Genomic DNA, 25,879 nt, shown 5'->3' with positions numbered 1-25,879 from the left:
GAAGTAAACGAAATTATGAGAGGTATAGATAGGGTAGTCAGTAAGAACCTATTTCCATGGGTGGAAATGTAAAAGACTGGAGGGCACAGTTTTAAGGTGAACGTTTAATGGAGATGTGCGGGGCACATTTTTTACACGGAGGTGCGACATGCTGCTAGAAGTGGTGGTGGAGTCGGCTAAGACAGTGGTATTTAAGAGGCTTTGAGATAGACACGTGGATATGCAGGAAAATGGAGGGGTATGGATCACGCAGAGGAGATTAGTTTAACTACAGCGTGTTCAGCACAGACATTGTGGGCCGAAGGGCCTGTTCTTGTGCTGTTGTGTGTTGTGTGTTCTCTTCCACCAACAACCTGCGGGTTTTTAGAACTCAAGCTGTCTGAGTAAATGTTGATCTTTCCTCATCTCCTTATTAACCATGTGGTTAGTCGAACTGTCCATGTTTCTAAACTTAAACCACTCCTTACGGAATTTGATGATCCACCAACAAGAAACCACCCACCAAAAAAAAAAATCAAGTTGCTTTTATACTTGATCATTTGCATTTTTCTTTAAATTTGCTTTCCAAATATTAGCTGCTTTATTTCACTTTTACTCAGCTGCTTTACTGATTACATGCCCCATGCATCCTCAAAACGACTTAAGTAAGGTGCTGGTCGCAATTAGTTCTATCCCTTGCTAGTTTTTAATACCCATGAAATGCCCCAGTAAGGATCCCAGGGCTGTGATTTGATCCTAATCTTTATATGTATTTTCCTATTGTTCTGTTTCTGTGAAACTTGGTTTCCAACCTCTGATTCCTAAACTGAGTTTTGGAGAGGTGAACTCTACAATATTATGTGCATGAGGCAGTCCGATCTCTCACCATTCCCAATGAGATGAGCATAATTTGACTCTGCAAGAATACTTTGTTGGTGCAGAAAACTATTAGTCTGTGAAGTTTATACATTGAATCCCCTTTATGCATTGAAGCAATGTTTTGTAACATCTATCTTTACAAAGTATCATTAATTAAAGGTACTTGTAAAAAAATCAGTAGAACTATTGAAAAATTGCATAATGTATAAAAATGTGAAATTAATTTGGCAGGAAAAATAAAATAATAATTATATGTAAATATGAGAGCGTGCAAAGGAAACTGAATGTCCTTGTGCACGATTCACAAAAGACTTAGTGTACAGGTACATCTAAGATTAGGAAGGCTAACAGTTCTCTAGTTTACTAGAAAGTTTGCTTGACTAATCTCTAGATTAGTGAGTTGTCTATGGAGGAAAAGTTATACAGGCCAGGCTCGAATCTGTTGGAGTTGAAAGGAATGAGAGATAATTTGATGAGAGCATGACTATGCATATGCAGAGAACATTTCCTCCCATGGGAGAATGTGGCACTCTGTGGCGCTGTTTCAAATTAAGGAGCTGCTTATTTAAGACTGAGATAAACTTTCTTTTCTCTCTAGTCATGAGTCTTTGAACTTTCTTCCTCGAGGGAGTTGAAAATTGAGTTTTTAATATTTTTAAGATAGGTACATTTTTGATAAGGAATGGAATTGGAATGGTAAATTAATTTTTTTATCACGGGTAGATTAAAATGTAGAATTACGGTTATAATCAAATCAGCATGATTTTATTAACGTAGAGCAGGATTGAGGTGCCTGCTTCTGCTCAAAATTTCTATTCGTAATCAAGGATTTGAAGTTTACCATGTTGTTAGCTATTATTTCTTCGTCAGCCAGCATAATCCTTGCCCGAAAAAGTAATAAATCTTTGCTATTTGGACAACGCTCTGTACAAATTGGCTCTTTATTTTCTACAAAACAGCAATGAGCCAAAATACTGAATTGGCTGCAAAGTACGTTAAGATGTGAAGTTATGTACAATTTTAGTCTGCTAAATAAGATGACCTTGTACACTAAATGTTGACTTCACTTGCAGAAGGTGGTGCGGAAGTGATGAAAGGTTTGTTTGGCTTCTCACTTTTGAGACTTTTTTCTCCCCAGTGCTGTCCTGCCCAGTTAACAAACACTGGAAATATTTAGTAACGTGGCTTTAATTTTAAAGACAAACCCATTGTCAGAATTGGAGTGCTGGGCTTTAAGGTTATTTCAGCTCTCAGAAAGATTAGTTCATAACAGGATGTTTAGTTGCAGTGCATGATGCAAATTATAGGTTGTTGAATATTTTTATTGTCTGTAATGCAGTATTTTTCAAATGCAGTTGACCCTCATTAGTCCGGACCTCTTTATAATGGATTTCGGTTATAGTGGGCGATATCTGTTGAAACCAAAGTGCCCGCTCGCATCGGAACAAAGAGCTGATGTCGTTGTTTCACAGAGGGACCACTCGGCTGAAGGGAACCTTCCGCTGAGCACCGCGGAGCTGGGCAAGATCGGACCCGATGGCAGCCGAGAACAAAGATGAAACAACCTCGTGCAGCAGCAGGCATGGTATGCCACTGTGAAGAAGGGCTGCTGCCTGCAAGGGAAGAGTGGAGGGGGGGGGGGGGGGGGGGGGGCGCTGGCAGCGACGGATTGAGGAGTGAGCCGGTAGGAGAGGACCCGGGGTATTGCCTCTGGCGTCTTCAAGGTCGGCTGCAGTAGGTGTCCCTGGGCGTGGAGAGAGATGTTGGATCGCGAGCTTGCAGCAGCCTGGAGCTTACCTGGCCTTATCTGCATCAAGGGCGCTCCAGTACTTCCAATACGTGGACCGAACTTTGGACTTTTTTTCTTGTAAACGGTGCCAAAATATGGTGACTGTGCATTTGTAGGTTGTGCAAAATAATTTCACTGTGCTGTGCATATATGACAATAAACAACCATTGAGTGGTCTCAGTCTGTGTTTACCGCCACTCAATGGCAGAGCATTGTTGAGCACTCACCCTGTTTATAGTGTTTACTCACTTTTTTGCTTAAATTATCATTGCAGTGATAAACAGAGGTGGTGAAAAATTATTTATTTACATTATTACGCATTTTGTATTCTTTCGTGTTTTTCGTGCGTCGTGTTTAGTGTAACGTTTTAAGACATATAAGATCATGACTTTATGCACATGAATGCTTTTGATCTGCATTGGCCATTGTGAGATAGCCCCTCTGAATGAACAACATGAAGTGGATCACAAAATCTTGGTTTATTATTGGCTGCTTTTCCAACACTGTACAAATTTTATTCACCATACTTGGTTATAACAGAAAATCGGCAATTGGCTGTCTGTCCGGATGGGACAAGACATATTGGGAATTGTTCAGGAGAAGTGTGGTATGATGTCAATACAATATGGCGGCATTGTTGCGCAACGGTAGAGTTGCTGCCTTGCAGCACCAGTGACCCGGGTTCGATCCTGACTACGGGTACTGCATGTAAGAAGTTTGTACGTTCTCCCCGTGGCCACATTGGTTTTCTCTGGGTGCTCCGGTTTCCTCCCACACTCCAAAGGTGTACAGGTTTGTAGGTTAATTGACTTCCAAAAATTGTAGATTGACCTTCGTGTGTAGGATAGTGCTAGTGTTCCATAGCCCTCCATCTCCTGTATATCCGTGTGCCTATCTAAAAGCTTCTTAAATGCCACGTTTTTTTAATCTACTTCTACCACCACAGCTGGATCCCTGTGATCTTGCCATTAACTGTATACTTTCCCCTTGCATTCAATCGTTCTCAGTGCAACACCTTGCACTTGCTCAGATGAAACTCTATTTGCCATTCCTTTGCTCTTATCTGTAACAGATCTATACATTGCTGTAACCTTTGATAGCCTTCCTCACTGTCTGCAACGCCACCAATTTTGACATTGAAAAGGTCCAGAAAACAAGTACAAGAATAGTGCCTGCTATGAGGGTTGCAAGTTAAAAGGAGAGGTTCGAGAGGCTCGGGTTTAGAGAGTGAAAGCTGACTGGATATTTGATGGAAGTGTATTAAATGGTAACTCTTTCTCATGTGGGTAGTGGGAGAATACTATAGTGGGGGCTACAGATAATTATAATGGAGAAGAAACGTAAAAGTGAGACAAAGAATGCCTTCACTCAGCTTGTCCTAAGAATTTGGAATATACACACAACCTGCTGTAGTGCTGGAGTTTGGTTTCATTGTGGCCTTCAAAAAAGGAAGTAATGGGAAGGGAAATAAAACTGGCACTTATTGCAAGGAGGATGGGGAGAAATACACTGAAAAAATCTTGTGCTAACTACTGCTTTTGGGGCGGTCACATTTGGAATATTGAAAAAATTTGAGCTGAATTAGGATGTTAAAACCTGGTGGATGTATACCATACCACTGGTGTGGTATTGCATCCGCACTCTTATGCAGTTCCTCGCAAGATAAAACTTGCATAATTTCTTAACTTTCTTGAATCTCAAGCTTTGAGTGCAGCAAAGCAATCCTGTTATGAAATGGAATTTGTTTTATTTAGGCAGAGACGCTCATCATAATTCATACAAGTACTCATTGCTCAGATTATAGGGTTATTTACTCATTGTTTGCATTTTACATAATTTAAGACAAATTACTGAACTAGAATATGGACATAAAAAGCTGGAGCAACTCCGGGTCAGGCAGCATCTCTGGTGAAAAGGAATAGGTGACGTTTTGGGTCGAGACCCTTCTTGAGTCCCTTCTAGTGTACTAGAGTAGTAGTTTTAACATTCTAATCATAAAGATGTGAAAACAGGTCCATTGGCCCATGCCGACAAAGATGCCCCTTCAACACTAGTCCCACCTGCCCGCGTTTGGCCCATGTCCCTCTTAACCTTTCCTATCCATACTCTGGGAGTTCAAATTATTTCCCGATCAGATGCTGAAATGTAAGTCTCCACTCTTTGGCACTCCTGTAGGAGTATGTATTTGGTAGGTGGTAGGTGTGTTAAACTCAGAACAATAGCAGCTTCAGACAGATCAGAGTGATGATAATGAAACCGTGAAGCAATGGACTGGAGGTTCAGAAAAGGTCTGGAGAAATTTACTATTTCTATCTCCAATGCTTATTGGAAGTGTTAATTGTTGCGCAAGTGTGCAAGATATAAATGTGCTGCACTTAACACTTGGAGATCAACTTTTCAAAAAAGAAAGAAAACAAACTCTTTATTTGTCCATTTGCACCCTGATGTGTTTGTTTTCATGATTTCCCGTGCGTGAGTTTGAATGACAGTTTTCATGTTCTGCTTTCCAGTTTCATGCTTAATAAGCTGCTTACACCAGACCAAAGATGACGAAGCTGGGATTCCTGCGATTGTCGTACGAGAAGCAGGATACACTGCTGAAGCTGCTCATTCTGTCCATGGCAGCTATACTCTGTAAGTGGGGCTATAAGCACTGTTACTGAGTGGGTACACGTCCTCATCAGACCAACTTACGTTATTCATTGTTAAAAAATATTAACATGAAATTATCTTGTTGCCATCTCTCTTGAAGCTGATGTTTGCTTCCACTTAACTGTTATAGATTCATAGAGTCATACAGCATGGAAACGGGCCCTTCAATCCAACTTGCTCTTGCCGACCAAGATGCCCCTCAACGCTAGTCCGACCTCCCCATATTTGGCCCATGTCCCTCTAAACCTTTCCGATCAACATAACTGCCCAAATGTCTGTTAGCTTGTAATTTTAACTTGTTACTTCTTCCCTCAAGAACTATGAGCTACCTTTCCTTGTGCTTCTGAATTATCACTTTAGGATATCTCATTGTTAAACTTAATCTGTGCTTGTTTTTTTATTTCCTCTTGGAAGTTACAATTTATCTGCATATTTCTAGTGATGCAGTTACAATGTTAAATTTAGTTTCAAATTTTACTTGTTCTGCTAAACACAAAAAGGTAAGGCAGCAGCTCATTGAGATTCTGACAAAAGAAAATCCCTAATTGAGATTTTGGTGGAAATTCCGACTTAGAAACACAGAGAATAATGCAGGAATAGGCCCTTCGAGACAGCACTACCATTCAATATGATCATGGCTGATCATCCAAAATCAGTACCCCGTTCCTGCTTTTCCCCCATATCCCTTGATTCTGTTGGCCCTAAGAGCTAAATCTAACTCTTGAAAACCTCCAGTGAATTGGCCTCCACTGCCTTCTGTGGCAGAGAATTCCACAGATTCACAACTCTCTGGGTGAAAAAGTTTTTCCTCATCTCAGTCCTAAATGGTCCACCCCTTATTCGTAAACTTTGACCCCTGGTTCTGGATTCCCCCAACATCGGGAACATTTTTCCTGCATCTAGCCTATCCAATCCATTATGAATTTTATATGTTTCTATAAGATCTTAATTGGAACCGAGATGAAATGTGATTGACTTCAGACCTTGCTCACTACCGTTATGTGTATGCATAAGAGTATTGAAACGAGTGAAATGGTTTCAATTATTACACAATTTTGTATATTTTTTTACAGCATTTTCCACACGGTTATTCTCTGTGTTGAGGTTTGAGAGCGTTATCCATGAGTTTGATCCGTAAGTATTGCTATCATTTGTTTAAACATAAAATATCACCAGACTTTGTTTCGTTAATATTTCAACTTTTTAAGAAGCCAGACTTGTTATTGCACAACAGTGGCTGTAACACTTGTGTATCACCGCCCACTCTTTTATTAGAGGATGGAACAAAGTGAATTTTAGTCTTTGAGCAGGTCTTTTTTGGGAGACATTTTTGGATAATTGAGCTGAACTGGGAGTAGGAGTGATTTAATTTCAACAATCTAGTTAAAGAGCCAGCCAAGATCTCGTATTTCTATTGTGATGATAAAATTCATTGGGAAGTGGCACTTCCCTTGTGTATCAGTCTTTCATTTATTTATTCTTTATGCTCATAAGGTCAAAATCTATTGCTTCTCTAATTGTCCTTGAGAAAGTAGTTGTGACGTGCTACCTTAAACTGCCACACGTTCTGACGAAGATACTCTGGCATTAGTGTTGGTTGAGCATTGATTAATGGAGTGCTATAATCAGTAATGGGTTAAAGGAATGACATAGCAATAAACTTTAGAAAGTAACTAAAAATTTATTAACACTGATTCAGAAAACTTTGGAGATATAATGCAGCACAAAATATGACATTCAGCCTGTTGGCTTGTGCTATCCAAACTGCCTAATTAATCTCATTTACATACTTCATAACTACATACGCACACACACACTATTTTTCCTCTATATGTCCAGTTTACTTTGGAATTTGTTTCAGTCTGTGCAGTTCAGATCACAACAACATCATCTTGCCAGTTAGTACAGTGTCATCCCACTTAATCCATCAAAACGTTATAATTTAAACACCATTGTTGAAATTCGCTATAACCCCCTCTGAGAACAATTCAAAACTTTCTATTCTCCCCAGATAACTTCACTCTCAACTCCTTCCCACTTTTCTTTAAATGTTTCTGAACTGTTTCCAGTTTTAATTTATCTTACTATTTGGGGACTTGGACAGCCTGATTAAAAGCTTTTTATGAATATGCTCAAACCTTACTTAAAACCCTAACTTAAACATTTGGTCAGCGTGCCATGTACTTTTTTGTTAAATTGTGCTTCTTTTTTTCTTCTCGGTTTGTGGGAGACGTTGGCAATCATTATTTGTAGCTTGTTAGCTTTGAAAATACATTAGTGAGCTTCCACCTTGAATCATTGTAGTCTTGGCTTGTTTCGGTGTTTATCAAGTTGCCTTAACAATTTCAGTTGTATGTATTTCTGAACCTACCGTGTTCTTATTCCCACCCACCCCGTCCCTAAAAACCTGGAAATATCCTTAGGTACTTTAATTACCGCACCACTCGCTTCCTTACTGAAGAAGGTTTTTACAAGTTCCATAATTGGTTTGATGATCGAGCCTGGTATCCCCTGGGCAGGATTATTGGAGGAACAATCTATCCAGGTCAGTGTGGTTCTGGTACTCGTACAGCTGTGTTATTTGATCCGTTTTCCTTTTATTTATTTACAGAGGTTTAGTTATTCTTTGGTTTATATTTATTTAGCATTGACCATCTTTGGCTTAATTATATCAGATGATTGAGGCTGACCAATAGTGGGTTGTCTTGACATGGAGAATGTAAGTGTCAAGATGTGATAGGAAGGGAGGAACATGTCTCAATCTTTATGACTGGAATGAAAATGTACTAGGCTAAATGGACTAAAGTTCCTTGGATCTACTGACTTTCAACCTAAGATTGTAATAAAAGTGGCTATAGAGATATTGGTTGCCTTGGTTGTAGTGTGCAATATTTCTGGAGAGGTCCATGACCAAAGTCAAATGGCAAATGGCAAATGTAATGCTGCAATTCAAGTGAGGCAAGAAGCGGAAAGCAGAAAAGCTACAGGGTAGTTGTTCCCCAAGACGGTATGTTGTATTGTTGCCGGTTTTGGCAGATTGAATCCATGGTTTGGTTGAGATTAGTTTAGAGATGCAGCAGAGAAACAGGCCCTTCGGCCCACCAAGTCTGTGCCGAATAGCAATCCCCACACGCGAACACAGTAGTTGTGACGTGCTACCTTAAACTGCCACACGTTCTGATGAAGATACTCTGGCATTAGTGTTGGTTGAGCATTGATTAATGGAGTGCTATAATCGATAAATCGGTCATCAGTCAAATTTGCTGATGATACAAAGATAGCTGGGTTAACATTGTGAGGAGGATTGTGTGGGCGAGAAGTTAGCAGAAGGGATAAAATGTAAATGTATCCACCTTGGAAAAGCAAATTCTTATTTAAATAGTGTGAAAATATAATCATGTGGTGCAGCAGGTTCTGTGGGCTTTAATGAATGGAACACTGACTTGGCATGCAGGTAGCAAGTAATTAGGAAGTCTAATAGACCTTTGGGCTATTGTTGCAAAAGTAATGGAGTGGAAAGATAAGAAAATGTTGATGCAAGTTTATAGAGTGTTAGAGATCTGATCATCATTTAGATTTTTATGTTTAAGAAATAATATACTTGCAATGGATATAAAGCCATCAGGGTTCCCAAAGTTCGTTCCTGGGACCTAGTGTGACGAGGTGTTCATAGTTAAACACGCCAAATTCTGAAAGGTATTGATGGGGTAACCTGGTAGGGTATCTCAAACTGGAAAATAGAGTTTCAGAATAAGCAGCTACTAGTTTGAGATGAAAAATAATTTGTTTTTTAGAGGTTGTGATTCTTTGCAATTCTGTGCCTCAAAGATCTGTTGAGGTAGTGTCATTCTATATCTTCATAGCAGAGATTGCCAGACATTTGAACTACACATTGGGACAGAGTGGGAATGGTGTGTTGAGACCAGGATTGGAATCAGCCATGGTCTAATTGAACGGCAGAGCAAATTAGAGGGCCCACCGCTTATCCCATATCTTATGTCCATTGGTAGGCAGCAGCCCCGGCTCAAACTGGTGAAATGTTCTTGTAAACAAATAAAAAGGACAGGAATTAAAATTTGGACAGAAAAATGCTGCAAATGGTGCACATGTGGAGAGCAAAAACGCTTAGCATTTAAAATCAGAAAAATTAGGAAGAGGGCAAGGTTGGGCTCATCTGTGTTAGAAGGATCCAGAAAACATGGTTTTATGAAATCCATGTGTATTTCACGGCCTTCATGACTTATTTTTGTTTGCTACCACTGGCATTGTCTGTGTGTGCGGCTGACGGTATTTATTGATTTCCAGGTCTTATGGTCACTTCTGCTGCTCTCTACCATGTGCTGCACTTCTTCCACATCACGATTGATATCAGGAACGTCTGTGTGTTTCTGGCTCCTCTCTTCTCATCTTTCACCACCATTGTCACTTACCACTTAACAAAAGAACTGAAGGTAAATACACACCAGTGGATGGCCACTAAAACTAACTCAGGCCAGCATTTAAAACCAGAATATCGACAGTGTTAGCAGTGCTGTACTGATTCATAATGTGCTATTTGACATTGGGATGTCTATTTTTTTTCCGTATTGACTTGAATGCATATTTTGAGTAGATGTTCCCCGAGATGGCACGTTGTATTGTTGGCCAGTTTTGGCAGATGGAATCCATGGTTTGGTTCAATTTAGAGTTACAGCACAGAAACAGGCCCTTCTGCCCACCAAGTCTGAGCAGACCAGCGATCCCTGCATAATACTTTCCTACACACTCACATACGAGGGACAATTTACAATTTTACCAAATCAATTAGCCTACAACCCTGTACATCTTTGGAGTGTGGGAGGAAAACGGAGCTCCCAAAGTAAACTCACCCAGGTGATAGGGAGAATGCACAAACTATACAGACAGCACCCGAAGTTCGGATCAAACACGGGTCTTTGGCACTGTAAGGCAGCAACTTTACTGTGCACCACAAGGGAAGACCTGGTCATCTTTCCTTGACCAGATGTAAGGGCGGCACAGTAGCGCAGCGATAGAGTTGCTGCCTTACAGCACCAGGGTCCTGGGTTCAATCCTGACTTCGGGTGATGTCTGTGCAGTCTGTACGTTATCTCTGTGACCGTATAGGTTTTCTTTCAGGCGCTCCGGTTTCCTCTCACACTCCAAAGATGTACAGGTTTGTAGGTTAATTGGCTTCTGTTAAATTTGTCAATTGTCCCTGGTGTGTAGGATAATGCTAATGTACAAGGTGATCACTAGTCAGCGTGGACTCAGTGGGCTGAAGGGCCTGTTTCCATGCTGTAATGTGTGAAATATGGGACAGTGCCTCTAGACATATCTCTCGAGTTCAACATTGTGATGCTATCTTTGCAGACTAGAGAAACCCAACCCAAAAGTTGGTATTGGCACTGCTCAGAGAGGTATACCTGAAGTTTAGGGGGGTAGGCTAATGTGGTAAGGGGGGGGGGGTTATTGTCACAGAGCTCATGGTGTGAGCTCCACCCCTGTACAGTTTGCTCAAGAACAGAACCTGCCATTCAGAGAGTCTGAACTTCAGATACTTCAGCATAGTTTTCAAATGATTTCTCATTCTACAATTCCAGAGTTTAGAAAACTGAAATACTCCCCAGTCTGTAAAGTGCTTCAGAATTTATAGTTAGGTCTATAATATGTACATAGCTCCACACTTTGGGTACTTATTGCTGTAAGCTATGAATGTAGGAAATGTATCAAGTAACATGCACAACTGTAATGAGTTGACTATTTTAATGGCCAATATTGAGGACATGGGTCCAGAGGACAGGTTTAAGGTGAAGGGGAAAAGATTTAATAGGAATCTGAGGGGTAGCTTTTTCACACAAAGGCTGGTGGGTGTATGGAAGCTTCCAGAGGAGATATTTGAGGCTGGGACTATCCCAATGTTAGACATGTACATGGATAGGACAGGTTTGGAGGAATATGGACCAAACGCAGGCAGGTGGGACCAGTGTAGCTGGGACATGTTGGCCGTTGTGGGCAAGTTGGGGGCTGAAGGGACAGTTTGCACGCTCTATGACTCTAAATAAGTGTGAGAACATAACTATTTTAGCCTGAAGAATGTTTTTGCAACTAAAAATCACTGCTTGAGACACTACAAACTTGTTAAAATATTCAGATCTGTGTTTCGAGTGGGAAGTACATCCTTGAAATTTTGACAAGGAATCCCTCTGCCCCAAATTTTCTAATTTTGTTTTAAGTTAAGAATATCTGGCATATTTTAAAAAACTGTACCAATATGCTGATTGTTTCAGGATGCTGGTTCTGGCTTGTTAGCTGCAGCTATGATTGCTGTGGTCCCTGGCTACATCTCTCGGTCAGTGGCCGGATCCTATGATAATGAAGGTAAGAAGCTCATCTAAGTGTTTTTTTGCATTGCATTAATTGGTTTCATTAATCTTACAACCTCTGCAGTGCCAAATCGCAATTTACAGTTAATGTTAGCAAACGACAAATCAAGTCTTAATGCTTAGCTACAAATCCACAAAAGTAACCATTTCAGATGGAGTATCTCCCTCCAATGTCTCTGTCCCTGTATGCTCATCTCCTGAGCATACTTATTAAATGAGGCAAGTATAAATATCCCCCTGGAAGCTTTCCTAATGAACATGATGTTATTTATAGTTGTGCTGCACACACCTTTGCCCTGCGAGGTTTGCCCATTACTCCGAAGGTGGTCACAGTTTTAAAATTACCGCCCACATTTTCAAATCGCGCTGTGGCCTGTCTACCTGCTCTCTCTTTAATCTCTGAAACCCATACAATTCCGGCCTCCAGCACATCACCTCCTTCAATTACTGCGCTTTCAGCTGCTGGAATTCCTTCCCAAATATCTCTGCATATTCTTTTTTTTTCCTTCAAGCATACCTCTGCGACCAATATCTCCTTGCAGAGTTTGGTGTTGCATTTTGTTCGTGTGCAATGGTACTTTATTGTCACATGTATGTAAGTACAGTGAAATTATTTTTTATTGGCGTACAGTTCAGTGACAGTCCTGCTATACATTAGGGCACAATCATATAAGAGTGCAAGATGGTAGATCACACTGAATCTGTATACAAGATTAGTGGGCAAAATTAGGACACATGGTATTGGGGGTAGGGTACTGACATGGATAGAAAATTGGTTGACAGACAGAAAGCAAAGAGTGGGGATAAATGGGTCCCTTTCGGAATGGCAGGCAGTGACCAGTGGGGTACCGCAAGGTTCGGTGCTGGGACCCCAGCTATTTACGATATACATTAATGACTTAGACGAAGGGATTAAAAGTACCATTAGCAAATTTGCAGATGATACTAAGTTGGGGGGTAGTGTGAATTGTGAGGAAGATGCAATAAGGCTGCAGGGTGACTTGGACAGGTTGTGTGAGTGGGCGGATACATGGCAGATGCAGTTTAATGTAGATAAGTGTGAGGTTATTCACTTTGGAAGCAAGAATAGAAAGGCAGATTATTATCTGAATGGTGTCAAGTTAGGAGGAGGGGGAGTTCAACGAGATCTGGGTGTCCTAGTGCATCAGTCAATGAAAGGAAGCATGCAGGTACAGCAGGCAGTGAAGAAAGCCAATGTAATGTTGGCCTTCGTAACAAGAGGAGTTGAGTATAGGAGCAAAGAGGTCCTTCTACAGTTGTACCGGGCCCTGGTGAGACCGCACCTGGAGTACTGTGTGCAGTTTTGGTCTCCAAATTTGAGGAAGGATATTCTTGCTATGGAGGGCGTGCAGCGTAGGTTCACTAGGTTAATTCCCGGAATGGCGGGACTGTCGTATGTTGAAAGGTTGGAGCGATTGGGCTTGTATACACTGGAATTTAGAAGGATGAGGGGGGATCTTATTGAAACATATAAGATAATTAGGGGATTGGACACATTAGAGGCAGATAACATGTTCCCAATGTTGGGGGAGTCCAGAACAAGGGGCCACAGTTTAAGAATAAGGGGTAGGCCATTTAGAACGGAGATGAGGAAGAACTTTTTCAGTCAGAGGGTGGTGAAGCTGTGGAATTCTCTGCCTCAGAAGGCAGTGGAGGCCAGTTCGTTGGATGCTTTCAAGAGAGAGCTGGATAGAGCTCTTAAGGATAGCAGAGTGAAGGGGTATGGGGAGAAGGCAGGAACGGGGTACTGATTGAGAGTGATCAGCCATGATCGCATTGAATGGCGGTGCTGGCTCGAAGGGCTGAATGGCCTACTCCTGCACCTATTGTCTATTAAAGGTACTTTATAAATGCATGTTGTTGCTTTAAAAGTTAATAAATGGTCAGTACAAATTTTGGCAAGTAGAGCTGGCAGCTCAGAATGGAACTAGCAGCCTTTACCTCATCAATGACGATGTTTTAGATTTGCACATCAGTGTACCTGCATATGTCCCAGACCTTTGCTCAACTAATTGCTGCTGTTGGGTCTGTTGGAATCCTTGTTGGACCCCCAGTAATTAAAAGAGGTAAATTGCTTCTTCTGCTTGCGTTTGAGGCAGCAGAAATTATGTAACGCCCTCCAGGCGCAGTAGCCAGGGCAATGTGCTGTTGTCGAGGGCCGTGAGGTCTACCCCTCCACCAGGGGGGCGGAGGACAGTGCAGTCAAAAATGACGTGCTGCGCTGTTTGCTGGACTGCTCCACACACGCAGGCTGCTGATGGACGCAACCCCCAACGATGCATGTTGGTGTTGAACCGGCCGACCCCTGTGAGGAGCTGGTTCAGGGCGACCCACTCTTTGCGGGGCATGTCCGAGCCGGGTGGGGTGTGGTGTTCGGTGCGACAGTCAATTGAGGAGGTCGCGATGTCTGTTCCCAGCTGGTTCTCCATGCTCCTAGTATGTTGAAACCGGAGCCACAGAGGGTCGCTGCATGACGGGAGAAAGGGCGACGAGATGACAGGCGTTGAGGTCCCAGTTGCTGTGAATCCTGGGCGAGGTGGTGCAAAGGATGTTTGGCGCCCGATGAGGCCTTGCACACCAGCCTATGAGTGAGGACCTCACTGCGAAGCTTGGCGGGTGCAATACCTGCGAGCACCGGCAGGAGATCCGTCGGAGTAGGGCGTAGGCAGCCAGTGATGATCCGCATAGTGTCGTTGAGGGTGGCGTCTAGCTTGCTGGTGAGCGCTGCGGCACCATGCTGGGGCGGCGTACTCAGCGGCGCTGTACACGAGTGTAAGAGCACTGGTTCGAAGATAGATGTCCTGGCGCCCCATGACGATCCGGCCAAGCAACGCAGGAGGTTGTTCCGTGCCGAGACTTTAGCACGGAGAGCTTCAAGGTGTTGCTTGTAGGTCAGCTGCCGATCTAGTTTCACCCCGAGATATGTAGGAAATGGGTTGTAGGATAGGGGTGACCCATTGAGGGTGATGGTGAGCTGGCGTTGAGCTTCCTTGTTGTTCAGGTGATGGTTTTTGCCATACTCAGTTTTAGTCTCCAGGTCTTAAGGTAGCCCGCGACAAGTTCCATATCCGCCGAGAGCACATCCTCAACGTTTGACCAACTCTTGTCCGAGTGCAGTAGGGCCAAGCCATCTGCGTATCCATACTGGCGCGAGGTCGTGCGTGACAGATCGCTGATGTTGTCGACCATGTTGTCGATCTCCTCGTGGTAAGCCCTGTCAACTGACCCCAGTCAGGCGAATGACAACAAACAGAGACAGCAGAAGCAGGTAAATTGCTGAAAGCCAGATTCAGAGATTAGACAGAGACAGTGAATGAAATTTAAAAATGAGGCTTAAAAATGAGAATGCAAATTTAAAAACAGGACCATCTTAGACTACCTCACAGAACAAGGATGTGTGCAGCACAATTATGAATGACTTCAAGTTCACCAAGTAGACGTTGGTGCACAGTGTGAATTCCCAGCTGGGGAATTTGGCTGGTGAGTCTCTACCAATTAAGGCATAATGAAAGTTCAGTGAGTCATTCATTCTAGTGGTGAGGACAATAACAGTTCGGCGCTTGTAAAAAATGATTGATTAATTGTTGATTATAAAATTTTATTTGCTGGATCATGGATGTGATCTGGATGTGATCTTATTGTGTTGCATAAAGAACAACAGAAATGGATAATATTTGTCTAAGTTGCCTGTTAATTAGTTTACTGTCTTTTAATAATGTGATATTTATTTGAACAGGGATTGCTATCTTCTGCATGTTGCTCACATACTACACTTGGATTAAGGCTGTGAAGTCTGGCTCCATCTACTGGTCTGCTATTTGTTCAATTGCCTATTTCTACATGGTAAGCTTGTGTTTCAACACCAGGGCCGAGAGAACGTTTACTCTGCCCCCAAACTTTAGAGATAAAGCGTGGGAACAGGCCTTTTGGCCCTCCAACTCCGTGCCGACCAGCGATCACCCTGTACACAAGCACCATCCTATACACTAGGGACAATTTACAATTTTTACAAGCCAATTAACCTACAGGCCTGTACATCTTTGGAGTGTGGGAGGAAACCGAAGCACCCGGAGAAAACCCATGCGGTCACAGGGAGAACATGCAAATTCTGTTCAGACAGCACCCGTTGTCAGGATAGAACCCAGTCTCTGGCGCTGTAAGGCAGCAACTACCGCAGTGCCACTATGCTGCCTTAAGTTCAAACATGTACAGCATTTATATTATATTTATATTATAAATATCACTGGATGTTGTAAGCATGCCAGTGTAATTGCTATTTATTTCAAATATCATGTTTTCATAGTCTTGAAACTCATTATATATTAATACAGTCCTTTGATTATGCATTTGTTAAATCATTACCAGGAAATTATTGAGCCTGTTTGCTATTTTGTTCACTGTTTACCGAGGGAAGAAGTGCCTTATTCCATCCCAGTGTATTGTCTTCCGGATGAGTTTAAAAAGAAGTCATCCAAAAGTCTGAGTTGCAAGCTAACCTCTCAGCAACCTTTAAATAAATTATTAAATTTAGCTAGAGAGTAACTTTTTCACACGGAGTGACTTTTAATTGAGGATTCCTTCACATTTGGCATTTATTGTATGTAATTGTCTCATGGGCTGCTGGTCACACACTATTGTATTTCCCCAAGAAAAATTGGGATCTAAATAGCTTTCAGAAGGGAGTTGAATAGTGCTCGTTAGTCAAATCCCCGCTCCTGACGATGGGGAAGACAGTCAACCGACTCAAATTAAATTGGTTTCTCGTGAGATAGAATACAGAAAAGTGGTAAAGGATAGGACAGCAAGGTCATTCAATTAGTCAGTGCTGCTACACTAAGATTTTGACTGAAGTGTTCTTTTGTCATCAATCACTGCTGATTTTCATAATCTTTTCTCTCTTAAAAAGCAGATATTTGCAGGTTCTGCAGAAAGAATGCAGGAGTTAGAGAAGTGGGCTGATGGGCCAAATTGCTGCTACCTTGCATTGTAAGATTCTACAAACAGGTCCTGAGGTGGATACTGTTTGTTTGCTGCCCAAGTACCTAGCAGATTGGAGAGACAGAAAATGTTATGAAAATCAGCAGTGACTGATGACAAAAGAACACTTCAGTCAAAATCTTTGTATAGCAGCACTCTGTTTGAATGACTTTGCTACCCTATCCTTTACCATTTTTCTGTACTCTCTCTCGTGAGATTTATTTAATTTGAGTTAGTGGACTGTCTTGCCCATTATCAGCAGCTGAATCTGACTAATGATCAGTTTGTTTGAAGATCTAGCTGCTGGATACTTTGAAGTTATTTCATCATATTGTGTTAATGTTAAGTTAACATGTGCAAACTCACGTCAATGCATGAAGACCATTGAGCTTACTTCAACTGGTTTGACCCCTACCTTTGTTAGGCAAACAGAAATGAATTTCACGTTGCTGTCTACAGTTCATGTTACAAATTGTGAGTGCTTATTTCTTTTTGATAATGCTATAATCTAATCTTGACATGATTTATTTCAATCAGGTCTCCTCTTGGGGTGGTTATGTGTTCCTGATTAATCTGATCCCACTTCATGTACTTATCCTTATGCTGACTGGACGATTTTCTCACCGGATCTATGTGGCATATTGTACAGTATACAGTCTCGGCACCATTCTCTCCATGCAGATTTCCTTTGTGGGATTCCAGGTTAGTAAGGCTACTTCCTTTATTTAACGATGCAGAATCACAGCGTGTAAAGATCCACAAGCCTCTGACCAAACCACCTCTTGGTGCTTAGAACAATGTGGACCAATGGCTGTAAAGGCGACCCCCTCCCCACATTGTGGTGTGGTGGGGGAGGGGTTTGCATTCTTTGAAAGTGGCCCATTTTGAGATTTTCTGTTAAGTGAGGCTGCATCATCTGCATAGGTGTCAAGAAACACAAGTTGAAAAATGATTTACTTTTTTTTCTCACATAAATTCCATGAGAGCGAATTTCATTCTGTATCTCATTTTTGTCTCGTGATTTGTGACTTTCCATAACCCAAACAGCTGTACCACGGGTCGTCTGCAGTGCCTATTTGGGCCAATGGGTCAAATCATATACTTATACTTTTTTGCCATGTTTGATCAAGCTTATCAAGATATAGAAGCAGGATAAGGCTCTTCAGCTTGCTTCACCCTTTAACTCGATTGTGACTGATCCAGTATTTGTCGGCTTTGATCCAAAGCTACTCATGTTTCTCCAAACAAACCTCTTTCAGCTCTAAACTTGAAAGTGTTTATTGTCTTCCAGAATCTATTAATCCCTGCAGGAGCATATTCAGGATGTCAACTATCCTTTGCGTGTGGGAGAAACTGTCTAATTCTCAGATTAGGACCTCTTGTTCTGAATGTTTCTCTGTGACGTGCCTTAAGTATTTAATTCATTTAGTAATGGTTAATTTCAGGCTAAATTTTCAATTGAAATGAGGAGCTGATGCAGTAACTCTTGCGGTGCATGAATCATTTTCATATCAATTGTAGGCAGTGAGTTCAAATTCACTATGCTCTCACTGTCTTTTATGAATCATTCGTAAATTGGGAGTACACTTACTCTAAAATATGTTAACTTGTCAGCTTAAATTTCTGTTACCTGGACTCACCTGGAAATGCTCACTGCAGTTCACCAAAATAAGTTATATTATATACAGTTAACTTAGAGGATACATTGTGTTCCATGTACAATTTTGCTCTGGGCATTTCATAAAGAGAAACATATTAACATTCTATTTCACTTCCCCTCAGCCCGTCCAATCTTCAGAACACATGGCTGCCTTGGGTGTCTTTGGTCTGTGCCAGATTCATGCCTTTGTTGATTATTTACGCAGCAAGTTGAATCCACAACAATTTGAGATCCTTTTCAAGAGTGTCATCTCTCTGGTGGGCTTGGGCGTTCTGTCTTCAGGAACCGTGCTGTTGCTGACAGGTGAGGTATTATTGTGCACATTGTTTCAAACTACCTCCCTTATGTACTCTCTCATTACATCCACCAACTCAGTTGACAGAACTTCAGGTAGAAGACAGTTTTGTGTCAGTTTTTCTAATAAAATCCTTGAGAGTAGAGAAGCATTGAATAATACCTGAGAAAAGAAGGATATGTGGAGATGGTTGGAGGTAGCTGAATGTTCTTGCTCAATGGCTCTGGTGATCATCAGGCTTTAATATTTACTGCAATAGGACATTCGGTTCAACCAGACTGTCTTGCTGTCTATTTCTGGAATCGATGGGATGTGGGGAAAAATGTGCGATGTTTTTGGTCTTGCCCACTGTTGTGTGCCTGCTCTCCACCTGGTCTGATTGCAGAGAGCTGAGCCGTACCCCATGTAGCAGGCAGACTTGTTGGTTGTGACTCTGCCTTGCGGGCTTGGTGTGGAGGCCAGGCCGTATATATTTCTAGTCAGAAGCCATAGGGGGCTGTAATGATAGAACAATGTTTTTCTGTCAGATCTGTCATGGATTTTAATAGAACTGATTGATCAATTGAAGTAATTTCATATTTAATGAGCTGAAATGACTGAGAGATAAATGCAGCTCATGTTCCATATTGCATGTGGTGCAGCGAGGAAACGTGTCATTCGGCCCGCTATTTCCATGTCAACCAGTGAGCACCTTTCAGCATTAATCCCACCTTCCAACATGTGGCCCATAACCTACGCCTAGCTGATCTAAGTATTCATTAGCAATCTGCTTCCACCACCCTCTCACGTAGGATATTCCAGGTACTCAGTACTCTGAGTGAAAAAGGTCTCCCTCAGTTCCACGTTTGATCTCTTGCCCTTTGCCCTAAATCTTTTTTTCTCTAGTTTTATCTGTCTACTATGGGGTCCTGCTCTCTACCCCATCTGTACCCTCACTAATTTGATATCTCAATTTGATCCCCCCCTTAACCTCCACTGTTCCAAGGAAATCACACCCAGTTCTCCAGTTTCTCTTCAGAACTGAAATGCACCACTCCAGCCAACATCCTGGTGTATATCCTCTGCACCTCTCCAGCGTTAACACTGTGCACATCTGAGGAGTATGTTTTAATTGCTCATAGTTGATGCATCCAGATAACATTAGCTGCGATGGCCCATTCATTCATAACTACAAGACAGATTGTTCTGTGATCATGTCCTGCATTTAGTAATCGTGTCTGACATTTCCTGCTGTTTATATATTAATTTGACAAATTCCTTGTTTCCTATTGTTGTGGTCATAGAATGCCTATAGATTATAATTTACACATGGTTGCTTTCTTTTGAGGTTGATTAGCTACTGCTTTAATAATCGTTTATCACATAAGGCATAAATATTTTTCTAGCATTCTCAAGGCAAAACAACATCTCGTCACAGCTAAAATGCTTGTCTTCTGACTATAACCATGTATATTGGTTTTATTGCAGGCAAGATATCCCCATGGACTGGCCGTTTCTACTCTTTATTGGATCCTTCTTATGCAAAGAACAACATCCCCATCATTGCCTCTGTCTCTGAGCACCAGCCCACCACCTGGTCCTCGTACTACTTTGACCTGCAACTTCTTGTCTTCATGTTCCCAGGTTTGCTGAAAGTTTTTACGAATAATCTAAATGCTTACGTAATGTGCTGTTCAGAAAGCTTCCTTGGGCTGTTGAAAGAACTGAGTTGTTTCGTAATTAAGTAAAAAAGGTTTTGAACTTGAGATTTAAATTAATCCTTCCTCTATTTGACCTAATTTATTGGTTACTTCCTCTTTTCTCACATTTCCATTTCTCTGAAAATGATCAATTAGCTGGTGTAATTGTGGGTTTCATTCCAGGCACCAGCTTAATAACTGCTGTTGGAAAGGATAAGCTAACGGCTGGCAAATTAACTTGGATTTGGAGGGCATTATACACAGATAGGTCTGTGGTTTTTTTTCACCTCCAAGCCATTTTGCCAATCACCAGGAAAACCAGCTCAAACTAATTGCACACTTTGAGGTCCAAATTACATTCAGCACAAGAGTGCATATACTCGTGTGCTCATTTAAAATTAAGTGCAAAACTGGTTGAATTCTTAAATCAAACTGATTACCAGTGGGAGGTTTTGATAATTTCACTCATGGAATTAAGGAAGCTCTCAATGGTTTGTTCAAAATGTGGATTAAAAATTCAAAATTTTACACAAAGGTTAAGATGAGTATAAGATAGATTTTTTAATCCACTAAAAACTGACAACAGCAGTATAATCACTCCTGGTTTTGGACATTGTTAATTTTAGAAAGTTAAAAGTCAATTTCTAACAGTTATTGGACTTGCATATTTCATCCGGGATGTATTGGTCTTATTGGATGTTTTAGCTGAGGAGATCAGACTTAACGGTCTTAAAATGTTTGTGTTTTGTAAGATGCAAGAATTCCAAAACATTGCCCCATTATGCTGTTTTCCTGCATGTTTGGTGATCTACAAACCAGTTGCATCTTGAGAAGAAAATCAAACGTTGCACTTTCTGCTCTCATTAGTAAATGCTCCGGAGGGGGGGCACTACATCACTGTCCTCACTCCAGCAGCATAACAGGAACATAAATTTGGGACGGCTGGCCGGTGGGACCATAATTAGTGTTTAATGCTGAAATATTACTGGCAATGACCTTTCTAAATGGAAAATTTGACATTTTAAATGTATTTTATTTGAAATGTTTTATTCATTTGAGAGAGGAATGAATACAAGATCAGAATGCACTGATACTCCTAATTACACTTTAGGAGTCACCTTCCTGAATCATTGTACTATGCGCTGTGAACGTACTCCCATATTGTTGTTCCATTCTGGTTTTTGACTGATCGGTGCTGGAGGGAAAGCATATGTTGTTCCTTTCTGCCTGCTCTCCTTGGCTTCTGGACGGTAGAGGTTGTGAGTTTAGTAGTTTCCATATCGTTTCATTTTCAGTGTGTTGTGGAACCTGAAAGACTGCCTAGGCTCGTCCTGTATTGCTTCAGGTCTGAGATGCATGTGGGGTGCACATGGGAAGGAAAGTGGGTTTCACTGCGTTTTTTAAATATTTAAAATTGTTTTTATTGTAATTTTGTGAGATCCAGCTTATTGTCCCACATTTCTCATTACTGTTTGTGAAATGTTACTGTTTGTTTGAGTTTAGTTTATTTGAGTTTAGTTTATTGTCACATGTACCGAGGTACAGTGAAAAGCTTCTGTTGCGTGCTAACCAGTCAGCGGAAAGACAAAACATGATTACGGTTGAGCCATCCAGTGTACAGATACGTGAAAAAGGGAATAATGTGAATCACAATTAGTGCAAGGTAAAGTCTGATCAAAAATAGTCTGAGGGCCTCCAAGGTGGTAGATAATAGCTCGGGACTGCTCTCTAGTTGTTGGTACAATGGTTCAGTTGCCGGTTAACAGCTGTGAAGAAACTGTCCCTGAATCTGGAGGTGTGCGTTTTCACACTTCTATATTTTTGCCCGATGGGAGAGGGGAGAAGAGGAAGTGGCTGGGGTGCAATTTGTCCTTGATTTTTTTGTCTGCCATTTTCCCATACATGCAGCTTCATGGAAACCCTCCCCCTACAGCGATCTGTTTCTCTTTTTCACGCATTTAAGCTGGACTGTTTGTACCCTCATTATACTACCTGGCTTGAAACAGTTTTGCCTTCTGATTTTGCTGTAACAAAAGCCACCTAGTCTATCTTCTATAACGAGATATTCTCTATTGCTGCATCTGCTCGTTGTCTCCTCATTTGTCACATCTCGACTCTCTTATTCGTATATTTTGCCTGGTAAACTAATTCTCGATCCATGCCAGAATGTTAGCCTCGATCCTATGTGCTGTAATATTGTTTAATAACCTTATGGCACCTTAATGAAGGTCTTCTGAAAGATTAATTCAGATGATATCAACATATTCTCTGAATATACAACCTTATCTCGTTGGAGTTTTCTTGGTAATTTGTGAAACTTGAGACATGGCCAATTTGCAATATGGGCTGACTTATTTTGTGTTTGACTCGAGCCTATTTTGTGCTTTCCTCCTGCAGTCGGCTTGTACTACTGCTTCAACAACCTGTCAGATGCTAGGATTTTCATCATCATGTATGGAGTCACCAGCATGTACTTCTCTGCTGTGATGGTAAGAATCGTTCCAACCTGTGAATGCTGGTATTGCTAAATGACCAGTTACTATGGGGTTTCAGTTACATATAATGATGAGCATGTAGAATGTTTGAATGTGCCAGTTCTGGGAGTTTAATTTCCCTGCACACACCTCCAACAATCACTTAAAACTTGGCAATTGCAATTCCAGAACAACTAAATCATAGAGATTATTAGTTCAGAAATACAGCATGGAAACCAGCCCTTCTCCCCACCGAGTCCACACCAACCATCGATCACCCGTTAACACTAATTCTATGTTATCCCACTTTCACAACCACTCCATGCGCACTTGGGGCAATTTACAGAGGCCAATTAACGCACAAACCCACACGTCTTTGGGATGTGGCAGGAGACCGGATCCTCCAAAAGAATCCTATGTGGACACAGGGAGAACATGCAAACTCCACACAGACAGCACCTGAGATCAGGGTTGAACCCAGGTCTCTGGCGTTGAGGCATCAGCTCTACCAGCTGTGCCATTGTGCCACTCTAATAGTGTACTACCCTATTAATAGTGATTATTACACCTTAAGCCAAACTAAATGTGACTAACACCCAATACTATTATTGCACATCAGAGATGAGGATTTTCTTGACTCATCTACATATTTAACTATTCCTTTAACCCCAGGAACTAGATGCTGTCTCTGGTCAGTATACATTCATAACAAATTATCGCATTTGATTCAAACAATCAATCAGTAGATTTCTCTTCAAAGGTCTTGTTATTAATAGTCACATTCCTTCTAGTAATCAGGTGTTCCCAAAACTGTCACCTCTGCCCACATTCCTATAGAAGCTTTTTCAATTGGGGGTAAACCTATGGCTCTTTTATGTCTTTAATAAAAAGTTCCTGTTAGCTGTTTCCTCTCCAAAGTCTGCAAACTCAGTTACAAAAAAAAGTGTAATGTCAGTTTCTGAGCTGTGGCATTGGGAAGGCTGCTCATTATGCCTGTACAAAGTTAGACATGGATCAGGTTCAGTGACTCCATTCATTCCAATGGAAAGGAATGGCTGCAAGTGAGAGGGGTACATTTTACATTGCATTAGGAGCAATGAATGTGTGCAGCTTGCTGCTCACGACTGGGCTGGATAGAATCACCTGAGCAAGACATTCTTGGCTTTTGTTCTGTGGTAATATATTCTAGACTTGTGTTCTATGGCAGTACTTCAGCCTGTCTTTTATTCTTGTTACTAATTTCCTGGTTTTTGTTACACAGGTTCGGCTTATGTTGGTTTTGGCCCCGGTGATGTGTATTCTCTCGGGAATTGGTGTCTCTCAGGTCCTGTCGACGTACATAAAGAACTTGGATATCAGCCGTCCAGATAAGAAATTAAAAAAACAGCACGACTCCACTTATCCGATCAAGAATGAGGTATAATGAATGATACTTTATTGTCACATGTACCTAGGTACAGTGAAATGCTTTATACCTAGGCAGTACACAAGAGTCACCGACAAAGTTAGAAAGTACCGAACATGCCCCCTTCACGATCCAGCTATCTGTTGCGTTAAATTTGTTGTACTGAGTTGCTCAGCCCCAACAATTCAAGTACCAACCCTGTACGGATTATATCTCAGCCAAAACAGCAGATTGGGCAGAGTTTTGGCAAAGATTCCCATGCTGTGGAGATGTATTGTTTGACGTGCCGTATTTTGGATAAGTTGTTAAATCGATGGCGTCTGTCCTCTCGTGAAGATGTAAAGCATACAGTATTGAATTTATAATTGGGGAGTACAAGGGAGTGAAGCAGTGACAGAGGGAGGCAGAGAACAATAATAGATCGGGTATCGTAGCAAAAACACTTGAAAGGCAAATGCATAATGCAGGGTACATTTGTTACATTAATGCACGAGTGCAAGAATCCTAACCAATATCACGCTCAATTCCTCGTATTTGCAACATTCAATAACAACTTGGGAGTCCACTTTCCTGTTTGGTAGAAAGGAATGTGGAATGTTGCTGATGATATTAAAGAGAGTTTAGAAGACATTAACGTGAAATGAGGCATAATGGGCAGATACGATTCCGGGGGGGGGCAGATATGAGTGACTGAATTGCGTACTTCTGCTTTGTCTTAATTTCTCAGCCAGTGTAAGGACACTAAAATATGCAACAGCATTTCTAAGCTCAAGGGGAAAAGTCGGTCCCCGTTGTTGGAAAGTGTAAGTGAGCATTGGCGTTAGATAGTAAATAAGTGCCTGATGTGCATCCCGTGTGCCTCCCATTGTCAGACAGACAGCTAACAATGAATGTTTGAACCAAAAATAGAAAATGTTACAAACACACAATAGGTAAGGCAGCATCTGTGGAAAGAGAAACCGTTAACATTTCACGTCAAAGTCCTTCATCTCGATGTTTATTGATTTTGCATATATCAGGTTTTCATTTATTGAACTTTTTAAAATTATATTATCTATTGACACCATTTTTACAAATTTGTTGTGCTGCTGCTGCAAGTAAGAATTTCATTGTTCTGTTCCAGTGTATAGGACAGTAAAACACTCTTGTCTCTTATACTTGTCTGTAAAGAGTTATCATTGGCGGCATTAAGTCAAGGCTGCTAGCATTTTGGGCTTTGCATCGGAGTGAATTACAGCCTTCGATAGAGAAGGGAGAGCATTGAATCATCGGGTTAAGGGAGGCATAAGGGAGGATTGTAGATATGCTGTGATTGTTTCCAGAGCATAAGGATGTTATTCACCATGTTTGCCTGTAATCTGTCCTGATTTAGGTAGCAAGTGGAATGGTGCTTGTGATGACCTTCTTCCTAATTACCTACACCTTTCATTCTACCTGGGTGACCAGTGAGGCGTATTCATCTCCCTCCATCGTCCTGTCTGCCCGCGGAGGAGACGGAAGCCGGATAATCTTTGACGACTTCAGGGAGGCGTACTACTGGCTCAGGCACAATACTCCAGAGGTATGCTACCAGGATTGGTCCTGGAGACTTTTGCAAGCTGTGAAATTGGTAAAAGATAACAAGGAATCCAATGGCTAACATGGATTTAAGATGGGATTGTCAGAAACCAGGACACTAGTCTTAAT

General features: G+C 41.5%; 1 protein-coding gene across 1 annotated transcript in view; it reads left to right on the top strand.

Annotated features, from left to right (window-relative positions):
• Positions 1 to 25,879, top strand: part of stt3a (STT3 oligosaccharyltransferase complex catalytic subunit A) — a 34,407-nt gene that overhangs the window by 1,027 nt on the left and 7,501 nt on the right. Inside the window, exons 2-13 of the mRNA XM_078426587.1 lie at positions 5,158 to 5,281; positions 6,373 to 6,433; positions 7,723 to 7,844; positions 9,605 to 9,750; positions 11,587 to 11,677; positions 15,440 to 15,546; positions 17,218 to 17,382; positions 18,463 to 18,643; positions 20,103 to 20,258; positions 22,712 to 22,803; positions 24,050 to 24,205; positions 25,566 to 25,754. Coding sequence (XP_078282713.1) covers positions 5,194 to 5,281; positions 6,373 to 6,433; positions 7,723 to 7,844; positions 9,605 to 9,750; positions 11,587 to 11,677; positions 15,440 to 15,546; positions 17,218 to 17,382; positions 18,463 to 18,643; positions 20,103 to 20,258; positions 22,712 to 22,803; positions 24,050 to 24,205; positions 25,566 to 25,754 — 1,554 coding nt within the window. The 5' untranslated portion in view covers positions 5,158 to 5,193. The remainder of the gene's footprint in view (positions 1 to 5,157; positions 5,282 to 6,372; positions 6,434 to 7,722; positions 7,845 to 9,604; positions 9,751 to 11,586; positions 11,678 to 15,439; positions 15,547 to 17,217; positions 17,383 to 18,462; positions 18,644 to 20,102; positions 20,259 to 22,711; positions 22,804 to 24,049; positions 24,206 to 25,565; positions 25,755 to 25,879) is intronic.

Source organism: Rhinoraja longicauda, chromosome 32 (assembly GCF_053455715.1).
Source record: "Rhinoraja longicauda isolate Sanriku21f chromosome 32, sRhiLon1.1, whole genome shotgun sequence".
NCBI lineage: Eukaryota > Metazoa > Chordata > Chondrichthyes > Rajiformes > Arhynchobatidae > Rhinoraja > Rhinoraja longicauda.
Note: the sequence above shows the minus strand (reverse complement) of the source record. Positions and strands in the feature narration are given on the sequence as shown.